The 22,818-nt window shown below is 37.6% G+C and overlaps 1 protein-coding gene, 1 non-coding gene and 1 pseudogene across 2 annotated transcripts; 2 read left to right on the top strand and 1 right to left on the bottom strand.

Annotated features, from left to right (window-relative positions):
• The first annotated feature begins 8,277 nt into the window (after positions 1 to 8,277).
• On the top strand, positions 8,278 to 10,727 carry LOC142534851 (uncharacterized; annotated as a pseudogene).
• Positions 10,728 to 11,100: 373 nt separating this feature from the next.
• On the top strand, positions 11,101 to 13,203 carry LOC142534852 (DNA-binding protein RHL1-like). Its single transcript, XM_075641572.1, has 4 exons — positions 11,101 to 11,238; positions 11,537 to 11,606; positions 12,014 to 12,039; positions 13,066 to 13,203. Exons 1-4 carry the CDS (start codon positions 11,128 to 11,130, stop codon positions 13,201 to 13,203), a joined length of 345 nt encoding a protein of 114 aa, XP_075497687.1. The 5' UTR covers positions 11,101 to 11,127.
• An 8,295-nt stretch (positions 13,204 to 21,498) lies between these two features.
• On the bottom strand, positions 21,499 to 21,605 carry LOC142534853 (small nucleolar RNA R71). Its single transcript, XR_012817216.1, has one exon. It is a non-coding gene; the product is annotated as a small nucleolar RNA R71 (small nucleolar RNA).
• Between the last annotated feature and the right edge of the window lie 1,213 nt (positions 21,606 to 22,818).

Raw genomic sequence — 22,818 nt, 5'->3', positions numbered from 1 at the left:
AATCCTCGAAAAATTACTGAATTAACCCATGGATTCCTCAAAATTTAGAAAATTGCAGTTTATCCTAAAAGTTTCAGAAATTTGCAAAAAGGCCCCTTAAAATTTCGAATACTAACCCCAAAACAATTGTATAGTCCCAAAAAGTTTAGAATTAAATCTCTCAAAATCCAAAATCTTCAAAAATAGTGCTCTGAACTCTCGATTTTTGCAATTAGGTCCTCAAATTATCGGTTATTGCACTTGAGGCCATAAAATTCTCAAATCAAACAATTAAATTCTTAATTCCAAATAGGTAGAGCATGCATCCTAATTCATTCTACATTATCAATCCCAAAAATTAATCCTTATGCAAACATAAAATCCATGCAATCATGCGATAAGTAAAATCTTAAATACGAGGGTTACCAGTAATCAATGTCGAGTCTGGCTCTGCCTCGACCTCCTCGGAACACATCATAAGCTCGGCCGGTAGTGGGGCCCATGTTCTTAGGGAATTCCGCTGCTTTGTGCCCTCCTGCCCACAAACGAAACATCTGTAGGTCCCTCATAGGCACTTGCCAATGTGAAACTTGTTGCACTGCAGGCATGGTTGCCTGTCATCTGGCGCCTGAGGGGTCTCTACGGCCGCGGCCTCCTAAACTGACCCTGGGGCTTCTTCTGCCCCTGGTGTCTCTGTTGCCCTAAGAACTATTTCTTCTGAGGCTGGGATCTGGACTGAGTCTGATGCCGCTTCTTCTGCATCTCGAAGTCTATGTCTCGCAGCGCCTGCTCCGCCTGAAAAGCACAAGCGGTGGCCTCATCATAACCTGCCAACCTCATCAGCATGACGTCCCGACGAAGGGTGGGTCTCAGTCCATCTAAGAAATGCCTCAGCTTCTGGGCGGAATCTCTCGCTATCATGGGCACAAAATGACAGCCCATGTCGAACTTGCGGATAAACTCCGCCATAGATGAATCCCCTGGCGGAGACTCATAAACTCCCTCGTCAGGCGGCCCCTGACGTCAGCTGGAAAATATTTTCCATAGAACAACTCCTTGAACCTGTCCCAGGTGAGGGTAGCCAAGTCCACTGCATGAGCGGCTCCCTCCCTCCAAAGGGATGCATCATCTCTCAGCATATAAATGACGCACCTGGCCCGATCGTCATCTCTTACCTGAGGTTAACGAAGTTTTTAGAAGTAGTACCAGACGAGGATGAACTGGTGATAATTTCAGACAGGCATCAGGGAATCATTAATGCGGTTTCTACTGTCTATAGAAATGCGGATCATGGTCATTGTACGTGGCATTTATCCCAAAACATGAAAACTAGATGCAAAAAGAAGGTGCAACCGAAATGTTTTTTCACATTGCAAAAATTTATAAGCCTTTCGAGTTTTATATTGCATATAATGATTTAGGAATGGATATCCTGAGGCAGCGCAATATTTGGACGAGAGAGACTCACTTGATAGATGGACTCGAGCATATTGTCCGAAGACCCGTTGCAATATTATGACGAAAAATGGGGTTGAGTCGATCAATACTAGACTACTTGAAGAGAGGAAGCTGTCAATCATTGCACTCTTAGATTCTTTGCAGAAACTGGCCTCATCTTGGTTTGCCTGATATCGCCACGCATCAATTGCAAGTAACACTAATCTGACCCCTACCATCGAGGGGATTCTTCGCAGCAGGTTCACTGATGCCCAGGGAATGCAAGTTTTTGAATTAGGACGTTTGGAGTTTGATGTTAGGAGTCGTGGAAATTCGGCCATAGTGGACCTGGAATCAAAAAGATGCACATGTCGAGTTTTTGATATTGATAGAATCCCATGTGCTCATGCCATCGCAGTCAGTTGGTTAGCAAATATTTATTTATATGATCAATTTCATGGTGCATAGCTTACTCAGAGACTGTGTAACTCGTTCCGGAAGAAAATGAATGGCAATGCAACATTAATTTTCCATTGGTGTTGCCTCCTTTGTTAGAGAAGAGAGTTGGCAGAAGAAAACAAAACAGAATTCTTTCAATCGGTGAATTAAGCAAAAGATAGAATCATAGGCTGGAAGTTATGGTCGACTTGTAACTTCTGGGTCGACCCAAAGGTGGAACTGATGGTCGACCATTTGCTTGAGGGTAGATCAAAGTTCCAGCCTTTTGGGTCGACCCAAATGTTACAAGTACTTGTTGGGTACATAAATTTTGTTTTCGGCCCAAATTGCTAGTTTGCTAAAGTTAAATATATTCTTTTTTATTTTTAAATTGATATTATTAATTGTCGAAAAAATATAACATAATTGTGAAATTATAACGTATCAGATTAATTAATGTGAAAGTAGGATTATGTGATTATGATTCTGTGATTCAAATGTTAAAACATATAACTTAATTGTGAAATTACGTTTCATATTTTTTAAAATGTAACATAATTGTGAGATTGTGATTCTATGATTCATATGTCAATTAAACATAAACATTTGTGAAATTAGGATTCAATTTTTTAAATATAACATTTGAGATTGTGATCTATGATTCAATGTAATTAAAACATATAACATAATTGTGAAATTACGATTCATATTTTTTAAAATGTAAATAAGTGAGATTGTGATTCTGTTATTCACATGTTAAAACATATAACATAATTGTGAAATTACGATTCATATTTTTAAAAATATAACAAAATAGTGAGATTGTGATTCTGTTATTCATATGTAAATTAAAACATATAACATAATTGTGAAATTACGATTCATATTTTTAAAATGTAACAAATTGTGATTCAATGATTCATTTGTAAATTAAAACTATAACATAATTGTGAAATTACGATTATATTTTTAAAAATAACAAAATTGTGAGGTTATGATTCTGTGATTCACATGTTAAAACATATAATATAATTGTGAAATTACGATTCATATTTTTTAAAATGTAACATAATTGTGAGATTGTGACATATGTCAATTAAAACATATAACATAATTGTGAAATTATGATTCATATTTTTTAAAAATATAACAAAATTGTGAGATTGTAATTCTTATGTATTCACATGTTAAAATATATAACATAATTGTGAATCGACCCAGAAACCTTAAACCCTAAACCCTAAACCCTAAAACATAAACCCCTAACCCCAAAGCAACATGGGTCGACCCAGAAACCTCAAAGGCACAGTGGTCAACCAAAAATCTACTAGGGAATTACATAAAAAACAATGTCCAATAATTACATAAAATTGTCCGATACATCACAACAATGACCAATCATTAAGAATATATTACAAGCTAAAAAAAATCTAAACTCAGATACTATTCTATCATCTAAAGTTAGTGGTAATTGCTCACTCTTCCTAGACAAAGCATATCCAGCAACAGCTTTTGAAAAAGAAAAAAAATGAGAAGTTTTAAATTTACTGTACAATTAAAAAAAAGAATAATAAAGTTATTATATTTTAAATAGAAAGATGACAACTTGGTGTTTAATCTTGGCACTGAATTCATCATGTAGCTTTACATTCCATGGCCTCTCGGGGTTTGGGTTGTTCCCAACAATGGATAACAGACGCAGCGTTTATAAGTATAGGCTCTATTTCCCCATTCAGATCTTTGAAGTTGGGATTGTGCCTTCGCTGCAAGCCAAATATAATGCACTTATTCACCCCTGTAACGAGTTTTACCAAAAACCAGCGCCTATCTCTGTCGACAGGCACTACAAGAAAAATGATTTTCCGCAGCACGTCATCAACATCGTGCATTAAAAGCACGCTGCAAATAGTACTTTTAACGGCGTGCACCCATATGTGCGCTGTTAATATTATTGCACTTGACAGCAATAACGGCGTGCATTAAAAGCACGCTGCGGATAGTAATATCCGCAGCATGCATTTATGTGTGCTGTTAATAACCCATGCAATTTTCGCAGCGCACAATAAAGGCACGCCGTTAATAGTATTATTAACGGCGTGCATTAAAAGCATACTGCGGATAGTAATATCCGCAACATTCATTTATGTGTGCTGTTAATAATCCATGCAATTTTCGCAGCGTACAATAAAGGCACGCCGTTAATAGTATTATTAACAGCGTGCATGTTTATGTGCGCTGTTAAAAGTAAATCATTTTTTTTAAAAAAAAATCGTGTTTAGACAATAACGGCGTACATTAATTGCACGCCGTCAATAGTAATATTCACGGCACGCATATTATTAGCAGCTGCGGAAAAAGGATGCGAATTTTTAAATTAGCGACGATTTTGGTTAAACCATCGCTAATTTAAAAATTGAGACTGTTTACAATAAACCGTCGCCGATTTTAAATCGGCGATGATATAACAAAACACCGTCGCTTTTAGCGACGGTGTATATACACCCGTCGTTAAGAGCGACGGTTTAATGGAAAACTGTCGCTAAGAGTCGCAAATTGTTAATAAATATTCGATTTCTGTTCTACTTTCCTCCACACTACTTTTCACAACACTTAAATTTTTTTCTCTTATACGATTTTAATTTCGATTTAGGTATGTTTTTTGTTTCAATTTTTGGTTAATTTTTTAAATGTTAGTTAAGATTAGTTAATTTATCATAGATGTATTGTAGTTTTTTTTAAAAATTTTTAAATTATAAAAATAAATTTTTTTTATTTTTGCGCAAAATTTAGCGACGATTTTTGGACCGCCGCAAAATTTAGCAACGGTTTTTAACCGTCGCTAAATTTAAAACCGTTGCTAATTAGCGACGAATTTTTAACTGTCGCTAATTTGACGACAGCTTTTTTTGGTTTTAAACCGTCGCCAATTAGCGACGGTATTATCAAAAATCGTCGCTAATATTTAGATATTTTATGAATATTAATGGCGTACATTGCACGCTGCGGATAGTTGTATTAACGACGTACATATGCACGCCGTTGATAATAGTATTAACAGCGTGCACATGTACGCCACGGATACTCTTGAACTTTCAACAGCTTGCAACTTCGCACCGTGCAATGTGCGCCGCGGAAAGTGAATTTGCGCGCTGCGAAAAGCCATTTTTGTTGTAGTGAGGTATGAGAATTATTCGTGCCTTTTCCCACGAGAGACACGGTCATTCTGGATCACTACCTTTCACTATCCCCACCAGATTTGTGTTGAAAACTTTATCTTTCTTCGGCCAGTACTGACATCGAAGTGTAGAAATGTCTGTCCATCAACGACACATCTGGCGGCATCACTTCAGGATGTCAGATCTGCATCTCAAGCAATCCACAGAGAGCTTCGCCGATGTGATGAATTCAACAGAAGAAACGATTTTCAATGTTTTAAAATAAGTGCTCTACAAATTTACAAGATTTGTAAATGCTTACAGAGATAGTGACATGCGAGTTTGCGATCGCCATGGGCCCGTAGAACGACTTCTCATATTCGGCATAAAAACCTCGAATCCTACTCGGCGAACAGTCGAGCATCGATGCCCTAACTCGCGCCAGCGAGTTGTTTACCTTCAGTGTCACGGTCTCCGCAAGTGGCCTCACACCTTCATCTATAATTGCCCCAAACTGACGGTTCGCTGCGTAAATTGATAAATTATAACAACTTTAATGCAAATATGAATATATAAGGTGTAGTGTAATAACCTCTCGACGTGGTCGCCTCGCCACCTGACATACGCGCATTCGGAGTCACTTGAATATTTAAAACCAAAATGTTTATTGTTTAATATACTATACATAAATATAAATCAAAAAATTGCATTACCTCACCTTCTGAGGACTCCTCTGTAATGACTGTAAGGTTAGTCTCAAAATATCTGTTGTGTGTTGGCTATACTGTCAATTTCTCTAGCCAGATTACCATCCACACGCCTACATCGTACATTAATCAATTAAAATAATATGACAATTCTACAAAATCAATCTATTACATAACAATAAATATAATAATAAAATTAACTCACAAAAGTCTCTGCCTCGGATAATTTCCTCTTCCGCATCTGCTATATGGCTATGCTATAATCTTGTCATGTAGCACTGGCATGTTAGATCTCATCTCAGCAAAAACCAGCTCTAATCTGGTTCAGTCAAACTCGATCTCAATCATCGAGACCAAGATTACAACTCGATTTCAAGTCATTCTAAAGCCAGATTTATATTCCTGATACACGCCCTGGTCTCAATAAATCATGCCGTCATCTTAACATGGATAGACGTAACGGAATCTTCCAGGCAGTCAACCGCCTTTCGAAACGATGCTCCAAGGGTGATGGGTGACGAGAAGGATTGAGTCCAAAGTGGACTCTAGGGACCCGTACGCATAGGAGAACTGTTGCTAGAGCTGGATCTTTGAGATCACCAGAATGGGTGCCGGAAACGTCCGGAGATGATGTGCAAGAAGGCGTGCGCTGGACTGATCTATTGAGATCACCATAACGGTGCCGGAAACATCGGAGTTGAATGTGCAGAAGGCGTGCTGAACTGAGGGAGACTCCAAAGGTGCTCGCTATATATGACTGTTTGACCTTGCCTCAAGAGCTCGAGTACCCGAAAGATGACCGCATCGGGCGCAGAATCAACAAAAAAGCCCGGTCGTATAATACGGTGAAACTAGCTCCTCAAGAATAGGAGTAAAAAATCCAAGACAATCCTGCATATAATTAATAACAGATCAGATTAATAAAAATTAATGTCCAAAGTTATTATATCAAATCAATTCATATTCCTTACATCTATAGCACAATCACCAAATGCTGCAGTGTTAGTCACCACTGAAACATCCTGGGCAACATCAAACTGTCCATATCTCTTCTCCTTGCAAACTTTTGTGTCACGTTCGGATAACATTCATAAGCGAGGATCTGTAACATAAATTTCAAACAATGTTACTAGTAGAAATAAAGATAACAAATCCACTTTAACATTCAAAAATAATATACCTGCAGAGGCAGAACAAACCACCGACAAGGATGCTACCGTCAACTTCTTTCCGACCATGTGCCTCGGTGAGGTAATTATATCGCCCTAAAAGGTCCTTATTCAAACATCGGACCGCATCCCGATAGGCTACTCTACCCCATGGATAATTGTTGAACCTATCCAAATCATCTACAAGCCTCAAGTATTTAGGGTCGATCTTCGTCGTCTTTTCCTAGTCGCCTCACCGTATACGGCACAACAGAAGTATAGACTAGCCATCTTTATCTTCTCCATGTCTATATCAGTCTCATTCTGCTCTGGAGACTAATCTTTCCTTCCAAATCACTCAAAACAATCTCAGACTTACCAGCAAAGTGTGTGGTGCCAAATACACCTCTATCTGGTAAATCTTTTGGCTCTATAGCGCAATTGAGACCCGTTATTAAACAATACTCTAACAAAGAAAATATAACCGGCCTCTTGCGCACCACCATCCACAAATCATCAACTACTACTATCAACTATCTGATTACTCATTAAATACCATAGAATTTGACTATAAATGTTAAAATCTCTATAATACCTAACCAAATTACCAAAAGGCGACTGCTCGAAAAAAGGGTTCTCTCATCGTTGTTCAAATAACGATGAATCTTCTTAGCAATCTCTTTATATCTCGATTGAATTGTCAATTTGCATTGAAAATTGCATCTCTGCCTAGTTTTCTCGGCAAATAGACATGTGATAAAAAATAAATACGTTAGTAAAGTTAGGAAAATCAATGGAGAATTTCGAAGCTTGAGTTTAGTCGACCAAAAAAAAGTGATCGACCAAAAAGATTGTGGTCGACCAAATTGTTGTCGACCAAACCAAAAAAGTTGGTCGACCAACTTTTGTGGTCGACCATAGCGACCATGCTTGTGTCCACTAGGTCGACAGAAGCTTCTTCAACACGACGCACACGCAGCAAACATAAATCGACAAAACGCAGAAGAAACAAATCGAAATAAACGTGAAAATTATCACATTTTTGTTTGTCATTCCTTCGATTGAGTTTGCGTCGCCTCGAGGGAAAGATATTTCCGGAAACGGAGGGTTTAGGGTGAGGGGGTTCTCTGTTGACAATTTTGCAAAGATTTAACTTCTCTGTTGATTTAATCGTATATTTAAAGAATTTAAATTTAAAACATAGGGACGTAAACATAAATTTACTTATGGATTTTTTTAAAAAACAATTACATTAGAGTCCCTTCTCCTTAAATTTCCGCCGTTAAGGAAGCTGCAATTCCAGCGTTCTTTCTTTTGGTTTAAAAATAAAAATAGAATTTCAACGTTCGACCGATTAATTAGGTTTTAGCCTAGTCTGGGGGCCAGCGGAAAGTTCCGAGATAGGAAGATTGATTGAAGACGAGCCTGAATAGAAATTTTGGGCCGATAGACCCGTTCTTTTGGTCTGTAGTCACCCTTTTTCAGTTTTGCTGGCACCACCGGCATCTTTCGCCGCCGCTGCGGTTGTCGACAACCCGTTTCACCATCTTCCAATTTTCCCTGATGCTATGGACGAACAGATGGCGGTTAGTATTTCTGCTGACCTGAAAACTACAAAGATCGAATTTCTATTTTATGGGTGCATGCTTGTTCTCTAGAAATACGTCATTCAGTTTAAGATCTGGAATATTTCATAAGTTGGGTTTGTGTAGTAGGTGGATAACTGCTAAAAAACAACTGCTTTTGCTATACGTTCAGTAGTGTCTCTGGAGTTTCATTGTTGGAAGACACTGATTATTCCAGTTCAAATTGTGAAAGCAATTGGGAGAATGAAAGTGATGTTCCGAGACAAAGTATTGATCATGGTAAAAGAATTAAGTTGTTTTCTCGTGTTGCTAGAATAGCTAAGTCTCTAAACTGGTCCGTTGCAAGAAAAATACGGTTTACAGGAGCTGTGAAGAAGTATGGCTTTGACAATGCGATTATGGGTTTTAAGATTATTCTACACATATATTCTCGTGCGGAAATGGAGCTGGAAGTGTGTGCCTTGCTGAGGGATCTGATTTGTTATTATCGAGAAGCTGGGCTGGATTTGTTTGGTATGTTCTACACTGTATTTAATTGTCCTCATGAAGTAGAAGGATCAGTTGTTCTAGCAGATGCGCTTATCAAAGTTTTTGCTTCAAGTATCATGCTTGAAAATGCTGTTGATGCTTTCACCCAGGCGAAGAAAATTGGGGTTCAACCAGGCATTCGTGCAAGCAATTTTTTGCTTAAATGTTTGGTGGAATCCAATGAAAAGGAGTTCATTGTGACTTTATTCGAAGAAATGAAAAACCATGGACCAGTGCCTACTGTTTACACCTACACAATTATGATGAACTTTTACTGCAATAGGCATTGTGGCCAAGATGGAGTGCGTATGGAGCAAGCAACCGATATTCTGGAAGAAATGGAGGCTGCTGGTATTAACCCTTCTATTGTGACATATGGTACATACATTCTTGGACTTTGTAGAGTTGGACTTATTGAGGATGCTTTGAACTTTATTCACGAGTTACGAAGAAATGGCCAGCCGCTCAACTGTTATTGCTACAATAGCGTTATTAGTGCTTTTGTCAATAGAGGAGAACCATATAAAGCATTGCAAGTTTTGACGAAATGAAGACCTGTTGGATTGCACCAGATGTATATAGTTATAGTATTTTGATCGATGGTTTTTGCCGATTTGGAGATGTTGATAAAGGTCTTAGCTTGTTTGAAGAGATGGAAAAGTGTAATACAAAACCATCCCTTGTTACATATAGCTCTCTTTTAAAAGGTCTCTGTAAGAGAGGATTAATGGATATATCATTTGGTTTATTTAGAAAGGTTGGGAATTCTGGATATAATATGATCAGCATGCCTACAATATCTTAATTGCTGGGATTTTGTACTCAGGGAGACATGGAATCTGCTCATGGGCTTTTAGAGGAGATGATAAAAAATAATCTCTCTCCTAACGTTGCTAGTTATGAGAGTTTAGTCCTTGGATTCTGTAAAATTGGTTCCTTTAGGAAAGCCTTCAAGTGTTTTGATTTTATGGCAAAAGCTGGTATTTTCCCCAATACTTTTATTTGCAACCATGTAATAGATGGATACTGCAGTGAAGGGCTGATGGAGGATGCCCTAAAACTTACTGATGAAATGAAGAAACATGGAACAATCCCGAACACGATTACATATAGCATGATCATCAACATGTTGTGCAAAGATCGTAAAATGGAGAAGGCTTTAGAGCTTATTCCTGTAATGCTTAAATGTAATATGTTCCCGAATGTTGTAACTTATAGCATGCTCATCGATGGTTTTGCCAGACAAGAAAATCTGAGGAAGGTTGTTATGGTGTATTCAAGTATGTTGAAGGGTGGGGTTACTCCTGATCCTGTCACATTCACAATTTTCATTAATGTCTTGTCCACCACAGGAAGGGTGAAAGAGGCGTACAATCTATTCAAGGAAATGATCTTAAAGGGTTTAAATCCTGATAAAATCTCTTACACCTCAATGATAGCTGGATTTGCAGGAGCAAAGATATGAGAGCGGCGTGGGAGTTGTTCCAAGAGATGGTACAGAGAGACATTTTACCTTCTGTTGTTACGTATACATGCCTAATTGATGGATTTTTCAAGGTAAATCGCATGGACATGGCTATTATGTTGGTGGAAGAAATGAGTCATAAAAAATTGTGCCCTGATCCTGTTACATATTCTGTTTTGATTCGTGGATACGGAAAACTTGGATTTGTGGACAGAGCTCAGCAGTTATACGATGAAGTGCGAAGGGAGGGAGTAGTTCTTGATACGTTTACCTTCAAAACATGAGGAACAATCCCGCAGTAAGTTCTAAGAATGCCTTGAAAAACAGAATTTTTCTCCATTTACTTTCAAACAATTCCCTAGTTCCATGTTCCTGTTGAAAAAGGGGAGACAGGAAAAGCCAAAAGAATGCTACATGCTACATTTCCTCCATTAATATTTGTCAGTCGGACACTGTTCAATTAATCATACTGTTGTCAAATAGTTACAACTTCTTCCTATATTTTGCGAATGAGACAAAAAAAGTTGCTTTTGTCAAAATTACTGAATTCTTTGAAGCAACCTACACTTTTGATGTCTAGTTTGCCATTTCTCGACACATTTTATCTCAGAATCCGGCTAAATTAGCTCTGCCGACAACTCTTGGGCCCTGGCAAGAGTTGTCAGGAAGTAACAGCGGAGGAACATGCATCTCTTCTTGTTTTCGGGTCTCCTCGGCCCCATTTCTGGTTTAAAAATAGGCGAGCTCGAGGATCTAGGCACCAAAAACCCAGTCCTCTACTCGATTTTCCCCCAGGTATGTTCTAATTGTTGTTTCGATTGTCCTGTTTTCCTCCATTTTGTCCTTTTGTTTGCCTTTTTAGCTAACTGGAACCAGGATTATTCTGGAAGTTGTCTCTGTTGTTGTTCGGTGGTGCTTCAAGTTTTGTACCTTATATTCTGTATGGAAAACTAGTAAAGTAGCTCTTGCAAATGCAATCTAGACTCGTTTTTTCACCATGAATACACTTCGAGAGGCTGATAATGAATTAGTTAGATCAAATTTAACCTTATTTAGCACATGCTCATGCTGTTCAATTCACTGAAACCTGCAGGGTCAAATGAAGTTGTTCGGTACTAATGTTTATCCTAAGAATAGGTATTTGACGCTGCAGTTTTCCAAAGGTGGCTAGAATGTAACTTTTTATGACTATTTCGACAATATGGTTAGCATTTTTTTGTCCTTTTAGTTTTCTTTTCAATTGTTGCCCATGTAGCACGGATACTCCAAATATTTTTTTAAAATATGGGACACTTGTACAAATACGACATGCAAATACTTGTGTTGGATACAACAAAATCCGTGTCGTTGACTTTTTGGAGGTTTGACCAGTCGGATAAGTTTTGGATACGACCGTTTTTCTGGATAAGTTATGGCAAAATTGCAAATTTCAAAAGCTTTTGGTGTTAATTGAAAAAAGTTGAAATTTCTGAGGGCTAAATGGAAAATAATTAATTAAATGGAATGAACTTTGGGCATTTTAAGCATGCTGCACATCTTTGTAATCGATCTTTCTACCAATCTTTGTCAGGCCGGTGCTGCTCGCCTCTGACGCATGTAAGCCCTATTGTTTCTGACTTTCTGCTCTACTCTATATAGTTTCTGACTTTCTTCTCCTCTAAAATATTGTATCTTCTATTTTTTAAATGTACCATATCCGTATCATATTCGATACGATACCCGTTTCCGTATCCGTGCAACATAGATTGTTGCTTAACCAAATTTGATTCAGGAACTTTATATTTGCTGCTATGAGATTATTGTTGAAACTCATCCTGTGTTGTGAAGTATAACACAGATTTTTTGTTGTATATGACACTTTTTGGAGCTTATTTGTTATCAATTGATATGTTTCCTAAGAGAAGTTTCCACTCTTGAATGGCTAAAAGAAACTAACAACATTATAACATTTTGAAAACACAAGTTAGAGAAAAAGTAATACAAATTAATCATTTCAATCTATCTTGAAAGTATGAGAAAAGAAAATTGAGAGGACCTTTTGCAAACTGTTTTTAAATGAACAGGGAAAGAAGTTTACAAAAGCTCAGTTCACACGTTATTTAAAACAGTAGGCAAGGATTTTCAAGCTGTGTTTTGACTTTTGGTCCTATCAATACATTGATTAGCCTTTTCTGTTAATAAAGAACCTTATGCTGCAGTTCATAATCTGAGTTGATAAAAACGTACTTTTTTATCTCTGCAAATGTTTTTATTCTTTGGATTCTGTTTTTTTTGTTTGATGTTTAATGTCGTGTATGTAACTTCCTGCATTTTAGATAGTATTTTCAGATACATGGTGGATTGGAAAAAAAGGTGAGAATCCTGAAGAATTACTTCAGTTTTCGAATGTGCTGAATTTGGTTAGCCTGGAATTTTTCACTTGCATTTATTAGGAGAAAAAGGATCAAACAATGCATTGATGATATTTTTCGGAAAATACAATTTTTGTATATCGAGCAATGAAGTGGTAGTATGTAGCTGATGTTATTTTATGAATTTATTAGGAAGGGTTTGATTTCTTTATTCTCTTGGTAAACCCAATGTACTTGTACTTTAACTCTGTTTTTACCATTCCTGTCTTAGGCCCAAGGAAAAACATGCCAGAGTATGATTTCAAGGGTGGCATTTGTGACATGTGATAGCAAAGCATTGTCTGGAACCATGAAATTGGATCCAGAGTCCCCAAAAGTTGATTCAATAGAAACTCCAACTAATGTATAAAAGTTGGTGGAAGTGACCCCAAGTCGACGTTCAGCTAGAACTGCTGGGAAACGTTCAACTATTCCCTTTTCTTTGATTTTCATGAAGTATTTCCCTTGATTTTAAAATGACATCCTTTTAGTTTGGGTCATGCATCAGACGCCTTATTTATAATTTACATGTTCTTTTTGGACTCAACATTACCCTTATTGACAACTTATGACTCTGCTTTGCCTCCATTCGGTTTTATTTTACAATCGGACCCTCTAAGTCTGAATCAAGCCTCTAGCTTTTTGTTATAACTAGCGACTAGGGCATATGTATTGTTAGAGTAGTTGTCATGTAAGGCTAAAGAAATTATTGATTCAGTTACAGTGAATAGTTTATTTTAATATAAATTTTATTTCATGTTTTTTTTTACTTTATATGTATATTAATACTGATGATACCAAATTTTCCCTGAGTCCGATCTGGTGAGATTGAGCTTCAAATCAACAATGTTTGAACTGGAATGGATGGAATACTACCGACCCATACAGATTAATGGATATTGGAAGGTGTCGAAAATTTTTCCGACGCAACCACTTTGATCTTTTGATCGGATTTTAGAATAAAGAAATGGGAAGATGCGATAAGTGAAAGTTAATCTCCTCCTTTTTTCTCCCCCCTTTTATGAAATAGACATGGGTATTTATAGTGGTTGAGAAGACTTCTTCTCAAACCGTGTCAAAGTCTATTTAGGTAAATTTCCTTACAAAATTAAATTCTTCTCCAATCACTGCAGGTTCGGGCCGGATTTCTTGTCACATCTAATCATACGGCGAGATTCTAGCATATTTAAAGATTATTCACGCTTTTGACATATGACAAAGTTCTTAGGATAGGTTGACAGAACCCTGCTCCGGACGCTGGTTGGGCTCTGCCGCTAGGGTTCGGCCGAAGTAGTTAGGCCGAGCACCCGGGCTCGACCGAGGTGGCTCGGCCGAGCACCAGGGCTCTGCCACTAGGGCTCGGCCGAGCACCCGGGCTCGGCCGAAGTGGTTCGGCCGAGCACCAGTGCTGGTGCTCGACCGATGTGTTCAAGAAGAACGGCTAAAGAATTCGGACGAGTTGTGCTCGACGGGTTACGTTTAAGGTCATCGGGATGAAATAGGACTCAAGCGCGGTTGAATATTTGGGACATCAAATACAATCAACATAGATAAAGACGTTGATTATACTTTAATATAAACGAATCGTATTTCGATTTGTAAATACTATATATTTTAAATTTGTTTCTTGAAATGTCTGCTATTCGTTTTCTTAAAACGTGCTAGATTTTTTTTTAAAACCTCACTTAGCATCGGTCGAACCAAAAAATATTTTTGACATCATTTTAAAAATAAACATCCAACTATCATTTAAAAATCCAAAGGAAAATATTTTAAAGCATAAAATCGTCAAAGATTTTACCAACCTAAAAACATTATTTGAAAAGTATAGCCCATACTATAACCTCTCAAAAATGTCTCATAACATAAATAAAAGACGTAAAAATATCTTTAACATTACTTAAAATCATAAATAATAACTAGTGCGGAAAACTAGCGTCGGTCCTCGGGTTATGTGCACCTCCAGTCCAGTCAGATCAACCATCAAGACCTACATTAACATTATCATAATCACCTGCATCAATCGCACCTAGTGAGTCTAAACACTCAACACGTCATATCCTTGATAACAAGTAATACGTAAAACAGTTAACATATAACAGTGAAAAATACTTGTACTTAAAATATCATTTTCATGAAGATGCATAAACTTAAACTTAAACATTTTCGTAAACATTTTCATGATGCATAAAACTTTTAAATAAAAACATTTTCATAATCTTATGCATAAACATTTTCATATAAACATAAACATATTCATATTCATATTCATATCAACATATTAATATTCATGTCATGTTCATATCAACATAATCATATTCATATTCGCATTCATGTTCGTGTATGTTGAATTCAGATCGTTGATTGTGACTCGTATTCTTAAACGTATTGGGCGATGGATCCATCTAAAGAAAACCACAGTACTGGGCGGCGGGGACACCAGCGACACTCTCACCCGTCAACTGGGCCTTGGCCAACGTATTAACATATTCGTATTCATATTCGTATCCGTATCCAAGGAAACACGATCGTCGGGCTCCCACTGGGACCATAACCCTCACGATATTTCCAACATGTAGTAGTCACAATCCTTTCACGTCCTTCAACACGTTATCATCACTTAATAAAAACATGCATATAATATCATTTTTATTTTGAAACAAAGCATGCAACATGTCTTTTAAATGCTCATATTTAAATCATAAAATTCATAACATTTAAAAATCATAATTTAACATATTAAAATCATAAAAAAACATAAACGTTTTAAATAAACATTTTAACATCATAAACGTTTAAAATAAATATTTAAATCATAAACATTTAAAATAAACGTTTTAACATACTACATCATAAAACATTTAAACATATTAACATCTTAAAAATTCATAAACATTTAAAATTGACATATTAACATATAAAAATTCCATAAACATCCATAACCATTGAAAATAATCATATTATCACATAAAACAGCATTCAGGAGACTGCCATGACGTTTACTAATTTCTAGGTGTAAAAAGATCGTTTTACCCCTGGACGTATAATTTCTCGACTTTGACTTTTTCTTAAATCCATTGACTCTAAAATGTCCCAAATAATTATTTAAGCTTAGATGAATTTTCTCATATTTTTTATTTAGCTTAAATCGATGACTTTTAAATTAATCTTTAAATGTGACGTATTAATGCATTTTAATCCCGAATTAAACCATACCTTAATATAAAATTCTCAAATTAAAAACTTAGACTTATAATAATTATTTAAGCTTAAACTTAATTTTTCATAATTTTATAAAGCTTAAAACTAGGCGTCTCAATTAACTTGTTAATTAGCGTTTCGTGCAGCGATTAAATCCCGGATAAATCCAAAACTCGTTATTTTGACCCCAAACTTTAAACATAACCTTTTTATGATTTATTATACCCTTCCAAATCATGAGCCACACCCGTGGACCCATGGATTCAAATTTTGTTTCTTAATTTTCGTTTTTGACACACTAACAAACACATCGAGCCAACTCCCAATTTACTCGAGCCACGCCCGAGCCACCTTGAGCCAAAACCAAGCCAACCCACCTAGGGACCCTACTGACCAAGCCCAGCCCGAAAAACCAGCCCTGGCCCACAGAAAAACCTTCTGCCCCTCAACCCAATTGCATGCATGTGTACCTGTGTTAGTGCCCTTGAACAAAGGAACTCCTATCTAGTCTAGGACTCCTCCCAACCCTTAACCATCGAGCCACCCTGACCCTAACTGACCCTAGACCACGTCCAGACCATACCCAGACCAACCCAAGCCCCTGGACGTGAGCAGCAAACCACTGAACCAGTGGCAGCATCCTCGCATATATCATGCTGTCAATGCTTCATCATGTTCCTTCGAGCCACAGCACACCCAAGCCGCACCAGCCCCTGCCCAGACCCTAGTGCACCCTCTTAAGACCCTAATTACTCGACCTAGCCCAGCCCAAAGCCCCCAGGCCGAGCCATCTCTCCCCTGCACCAGCTTCTGTACCTGCGCTATTCCCCTTTCAAATTCTCGGGTGGAGTCCTTCTCAACAAGGACTCCTCCCAACCCACTTAGTTCGAGTCCTAGCATGGCTAGGACTCTTCCCTAGGCCCCTCACGGACCATAGCCAAGCCCTGGTCCCAACCCATAAAAAAAACGAACCCCCTCAATTCCATGACAGCAAGTTGGTTGATGCTAACGTTTCTGTTTTTTTTTGCTTTCTTGCACAGCGTTTTGGTTGCTTTTGTGTGCGATTCTAGATCTTTAAACTTGTGGAAATACATACTAATTCATGTCCTAATTCATGGCAGCCCCTAAACCACATAATAAACAAGTTTTTGGATGACAACACAAGCCTTAAAAATCACCTAAGATGCAAATCCGAAAATATAATATGATGCAACTTGTTTTCATGCAAAACACAATTAAATAAATACTATGGTGTGATGGATGAGTAAAAGGAGAATATGGCGTACCTTTGCGTATTTAACGCACGAATAATCGTTGACGAATCAAAGAACGGCGACGAGAAACTTTGGGTGAATTTTCCCTTGAACCTTCAAAGCTTTTCTCTTGATTTTTTTATTGTGTGTGTCCTGTAAATTTGGGGTGTTTTGGGGGAGACAAATTCTGAAAAATTTGGGCGTGAGTTTAATAGTTTGGGGTGTTTTTACGTAATTTATACTAATTAAACTTTTAATTAAACTTAAGCTCATTAAGCCCTCAAATTAGGCCCACTAGTACTTGATTAGGATTTAATTAATATAAAAAAAGTTTTGTTAAAATAAGATTGTGAATTTAATAGCCGGGTTGCCAAAAAGTTTGCATTTTTGTTGAAAAACCAAAACCGATAAAAATTATGTCACGGCGTATAAAATCACCTCAAAAACCTCATATTTTCAAAAATAAGAAAAAGTATCACTCATAATTAAAATAATTAAAAATAATTATTTAATAAAAACATTTTCTATTTTTTTAGCCATCGGTCTCCGTTCCTCGATCGCAACTCGAATATTCTTTAAAAATACATTTTAATGCAACCATGTAGAAAAATATATTTTAAAATGCAAATATGCACTACATAATTAATTTATGCAATTAAAACATTTAATTAAAATACACACAGAATTTAATAACTCGTAGGCATGTGATTCGTGTGGACCTTCAAATTTTTGGGGCATTACATTTCTAATCGATAAAGCCGCCTAAAAACATGGATAAAGACCGCTTGAGTTTGAGATTAGTTTATGTGATCTTGTGTATAATGTCTCTTGGTAGGGGCATAGAGATGTCCAATCATGTAAATAAGTAATCATATTATGATTATATCGAACAACCTTCCCTTAGACTTTCCAAGTGATTATCGTTCATCGAGAAAAAATTTCATGGTTATGATTGCTCATTATTAGTCTTTACGACCCGGGACAAAAATAAAGGTCTACATACTAGGATTGTGCTCTGACTTTTTTACCGACTTCGCGAGAGTAACATGGTGGCGAGATTGAGTGTGATTGGGACATGTGTAGGAGTCGGAGCATTGTAGTCGGGAATTCACCGCTCACCTACGTGTGTGGATATCCTATGTGATCTAACGAAGTAATAGTACATGAAATCTCTTGCCAGAGTGTAAGATGTATATTAAGGACAAGAGTTCTCCAGTTGTGCATGCGATGACACTATGCATATTTTATGAATGTATCACATAGTTATCGAATCTAATATGCAACCCTCGATGAACCAATGTGTAAGGTCCAGGAATTTAATTCACATAACCTGACTGCATGCAATCTAGGATTTTATTAAATTATGTGTTTATTTATTTTTATGCATTTTATGCAAAACTATTGCATGATATGATTTATTCCTTGATATTTTAAAGGTCTATGCATTAGGATTTTTAAGTTGCATTTCGCTCTCGAACGAGGAACGGAGACCGAGGAATTATCAGGAAAATTATTTTTTATTACATGATTAATATTAATTAATATGAGGTGCTTTAAATGTATTTTTCAATAATGATCTTTGTTGAGTATTTTTACCTACCAGAGCATATTTTTATTCGGTACGAAAATTTTATCGAAAAAGAGGACTTTTTGAGGGCTCGGGCAATATTTTCAAAAACTTACCTAAACGAAATATTTTTCGAGATTGTGTTTGGGCTTGATGTGCCTATTTTTATTTCTTTTGGGCTCATAACCTTTTTATTTTTCATGGAGCCCCATTAGTGCACTTTTAATCCACCTAAACTATAATTAAAATAAACCTAAGCATCCCCTAACCCTAACTCTAACCCTCACTCTTCAACCGACATCTCTCATTCAACAACACCTCCCCTCGTGATTTGCAACTGAAAGTCTCGTCCAAGCATTGTTCTTTCAAGAAAAATTCATCAAGTGCCTTTCTTTCGCGCGGTTCTTCTAGTTTTCGAGTACATTATCATCAAGGCACGCCATGTACTTTCAGTTCTGCATCATATACGCTGTATACATGCTGTTATGTTTTTATTTGTGTGTGAAATTCTCGATCCAGCATAATACATGGAGATCGCTCGGTTTTGTTACATGTTCTTTCAATTTTTTTGTATCAACCACTCACGCTTTCACGATTTGTGCAAGGAGACGGCTGTGCTGTGTTGTTATTGGTGTGTTAGTGTCGATAAGCATGCTATCCAGAGGCTAGAAACGAGGGGAGCTCGGGTCGTTAGTGATAAGTGCATTTTATGCACTTATATTATTCTTATACTTCATATAGATTGTTAGTCTTTTGGGCGGAATTACGCGCTTTTTGTTGTTTTTGGTGTGATTGCAGGTAGCTAGGTGCGGCCACGACATGGGCGTGAAAATGAACCAAAATGGCGCTTAGTAGAAGAGATGTGAGCCAAGCATGCGCAACTAGGACAGAAAGATTGGCGCATATGCGCCCTCAAAGCCGCGCACATGCGCGGCCCATACAGTGAGACTCGCGCATATGCGCGAGCAATGCCCCAAGAAGTGAAATACCGAGAGCAGCGCGCATATGCGCCGCTCATGGCGCGCATATGCGCGCGGCGCGTACATTCAGAAATAAATAGGCTTCGGCGTGTTCTTTTTAGGGGTTCCGAAATATTTTTAGCACAGCTGTCACACCACTCGAGAGAAAGGAGAAAAAGTGAGAGCGCACGGATCACAGGACGCGAAGAACGGAGATAGAAGATGGTGAATTCGGACACGGAGAAGCACTTTCATCTCTCGCCAACACGTTCTTAATTCGGTTTCTTACTTTTACGTTTTTAATGACCACAAACAGGTTTTGTGGTGATTTAAATTCGAGCATGAACTAATTTTATTTTTTAGAGATTGATGTAGTCGTTGTTGAACCTATGTGAACGAAGATTTGAATTTTCATTGAATTATTTCATCGTGTTTATTTGTGATTTCTTATTTTTAATGCTTTTGAATTACTGGCCAAAATTCGATTGATTACATAATTGAAATCTAACACTCGACAGAGGGAATTGAAATTAGGACAGAAGAAATCACATCGTTAGATATTTATAACGTGTAAAAGACGTATAACTCTGACGAATCCATAAAAGAACCTTGTTTACTTTTATTACGTGTTACGTGATTTTGAATAGACATATTAAAATCAGTAATAGGTAGTGCATTTCTATTTAACACTCGACAGAGGGAATAGAAAATATTGTGAGTTCTTGGTCAATAAACATGGTGCAATTTAATTAAATGTTAGTCAATGTTAATTTAGCATAGGGGAGACTCGACGAAATCATATCTCTAGATTTATTTTCCTCAGTGAATTTTGTGCTGCGTGCTAGAATTACAGGAATTGTTATTTTATTTAAATTGATTTTAAACCAACTATTTGATTCGTTTAAATAAAGTTGAGCTATGTCAATGGTGGTAATTAATATACAGTTTTAAATATTTACTCTTCGTGGGATCGATATCTGTACTCTAACCAGTACTAAAACTTGACACCGTATACTTACGGTAGTGAAAATACCATCAACAAGTTTTTGGCGCCGTTGCCGGGGAGTAAACTATTTAATTGCATATTGATATCATTACTAATTAGTCTTTACTTTAATTTAGACTTTATTTTATTTTATTTTAGTTACTTTGTTAATCTATAATCTTTTTGTTTTGCAGTGCATGCGAAGATTTCAAAATCCCGACTTGCTAATTTTTGATCCGGAAATCGAAAGAACTGCCAGGAGATTAAGGAAAGCAAGGAGAGACGAAATTAAAGCGATGGCTGAAAACAGAGATAATCAGAATGAGCTCCCAAGAGAGGTGCCAATCCGGGAACATTTCCGCCCAGTCATAAACGCTCACTACTCTGGAATACCTCGTGGAACTATTGCTGCTAATAATTTCGAGCTAAAGCCCGCACTCATCAACATGGTTCAACAGAACCAATTTTGAGGAGCAGCCACCGCAGATCCCCATCTTCACCTCAGAACTTTTCTGGAGATCACGGATACGGTAAAAATTAACGGTGTTTCTGACGAAATTATTCGATTGCGCCTGTTTCCGTTTCTCTCAGGGATCATGCTAGGAGCTGGCTCCAATCTCTACCGCTGGGAAGTGTTACTACTTGGGCAGATTTGGTTACGAAGTTTCTGTCGAAGTACTTCCCTCCTGCTAAATCTGCTCAGCTGAAAATAGATATCACCAACTTCAGGCAGAGAGAATTTAAAGTATTGTATGAGGCATGGGAGCGATACAAGGAATTACTCAGGAAGTGCCCGAATCATGGCTATGCAGATTGGGTGCAGATTGAGTTATTTTACAATGGTTTAGATGGGCCAACTAGAGGGAATGTGGATGCAGCCGCCGGAGGTACTATTTTTTCTAAAACACCTGATGAGGCCTATGATTTGCTTGAACAGATGACCATCAACAGTTATCAGTGGCCGAGTGAAAGATCTGGATCAAGGAAACCTGCTGGAGTGTATGCTGTAGACCCGATCACATCACTTACTGCACAGGTTTCGGCATTGACCGCACAGATTGCAGCGATGAACAAGCCAGGCCAATCTACGTCTGATGTAGCATTGGTGACTGCTGAGGAAGAGCCAGTTGTGGAGGAAGCTCAGTACATCAACAATCGTGGCTTTGGAGGTTATCGAGGTAATCCTCCCCCTAATACTTATCATCCAGGTTTGAGGAATCACGAGAATTTCTCCTATGCAAACAACAAGAACGTGTTGAATCCCCCACCGGGGTTCAATACACAAAAAGGGGAAGGAAAGCCATCTTTTGAAGATCTAGTTGGCACATTTGTGACTGAGTCTGGGAAGAGAATGGCGAGAACTGAGTCTCGTCTTGATAACATGGAGACACACATGGGCATATGGGTGCCACGATGAAGTCCTTGGAAACACAGATTGGGCAACTAGCCAATGCTTTAAAAGATCAGAACCGAGGACAGTTTCCCAGCAATACCGAGGTGAATCCTAGGGAACAGTGCAAAGCTGTCACACTGAGGAGTGGCAAGGAAATTGGGATCGCAGAGCCTACTGAAGAAAGTGAAGAGATTACAGTTGAGGAAGATGAGGAAAAGAGTGCAAGTGTTGGGGAATAGAAAGTGGAGGAACCTAAGAAAGTGATTGAGCAGCGACCCTTACCAAAGGTGAATCTTCCATACCCACAGAGGTTCAAGAAGAAATGACTAGATGATCAGTTTGCGAAGTTCCTGGAAATTTTCAAGAAAATACACATCAACATCCCATTTGCCGATGCATTGGAGCAAATGCCCAATTATGCTAAGTTCATCAAGGATGTGATGTCCAAAAAAGGAAACTTCAAGAGTTTGAGACCGTAAAGCTGACCGAAGAGTGCAGTGCAATACTTCAAAGGAAATTACCACAGAAACTCAAAGATCCATGGAGTTTTACTATTCCTTGTGTTATTGGTGGTTCTAGAGTAAATAGAGCATTATGTGATTTGGGTGCTAGTATAAATTTAATGCC

Source organism: Primulina tabacum, unplaced genomic scaffold (genome assembly GCF_025594145.1).
Source record: "Primulina tabacum isolate GXHZ01 unplaced genomic scaffold, ASM2559414v2 Contig712, whole genome shotgun sequence".
NCBI classification, from domain to species: domain Eukaryota; kingdom Viridiplantae; phylum Streptophyta; class Magnoliopsida; order Lamiales; family Gesneriaceae; genus Primulina; species Primulina tabacum.
Note: the sequence above shows the minus strand (reverse complement) of the source record. Positions and strands in the feature narration are given on the sequence as shown.

Bases quoted from the DNA above. Each gene is read 5' to 3' on its own strand.
- LOC142534852 (XM_075641572.1), top strand. From the start codon at position 11,128: ATGCATCTCTTCTTGTTTTCGGGTCTCCTCGGCCCCATTTCTGGTTTA. The intron at 11,239-11,536 runs GTATGTTCTAAT...TGAAACCTGCAG, and splicing joins TCTACTCGATTTTCCCCCAG to GGTCAAATGAAGTTGTTCGG. The intron at 11,607-12,013 runs GTGGCTAGAATG...AATCTTTGTCAG, and splicing joins GACGCTGCAGTTTTCCAAAG to GCCGGTGCTGCTCGCCTCTG.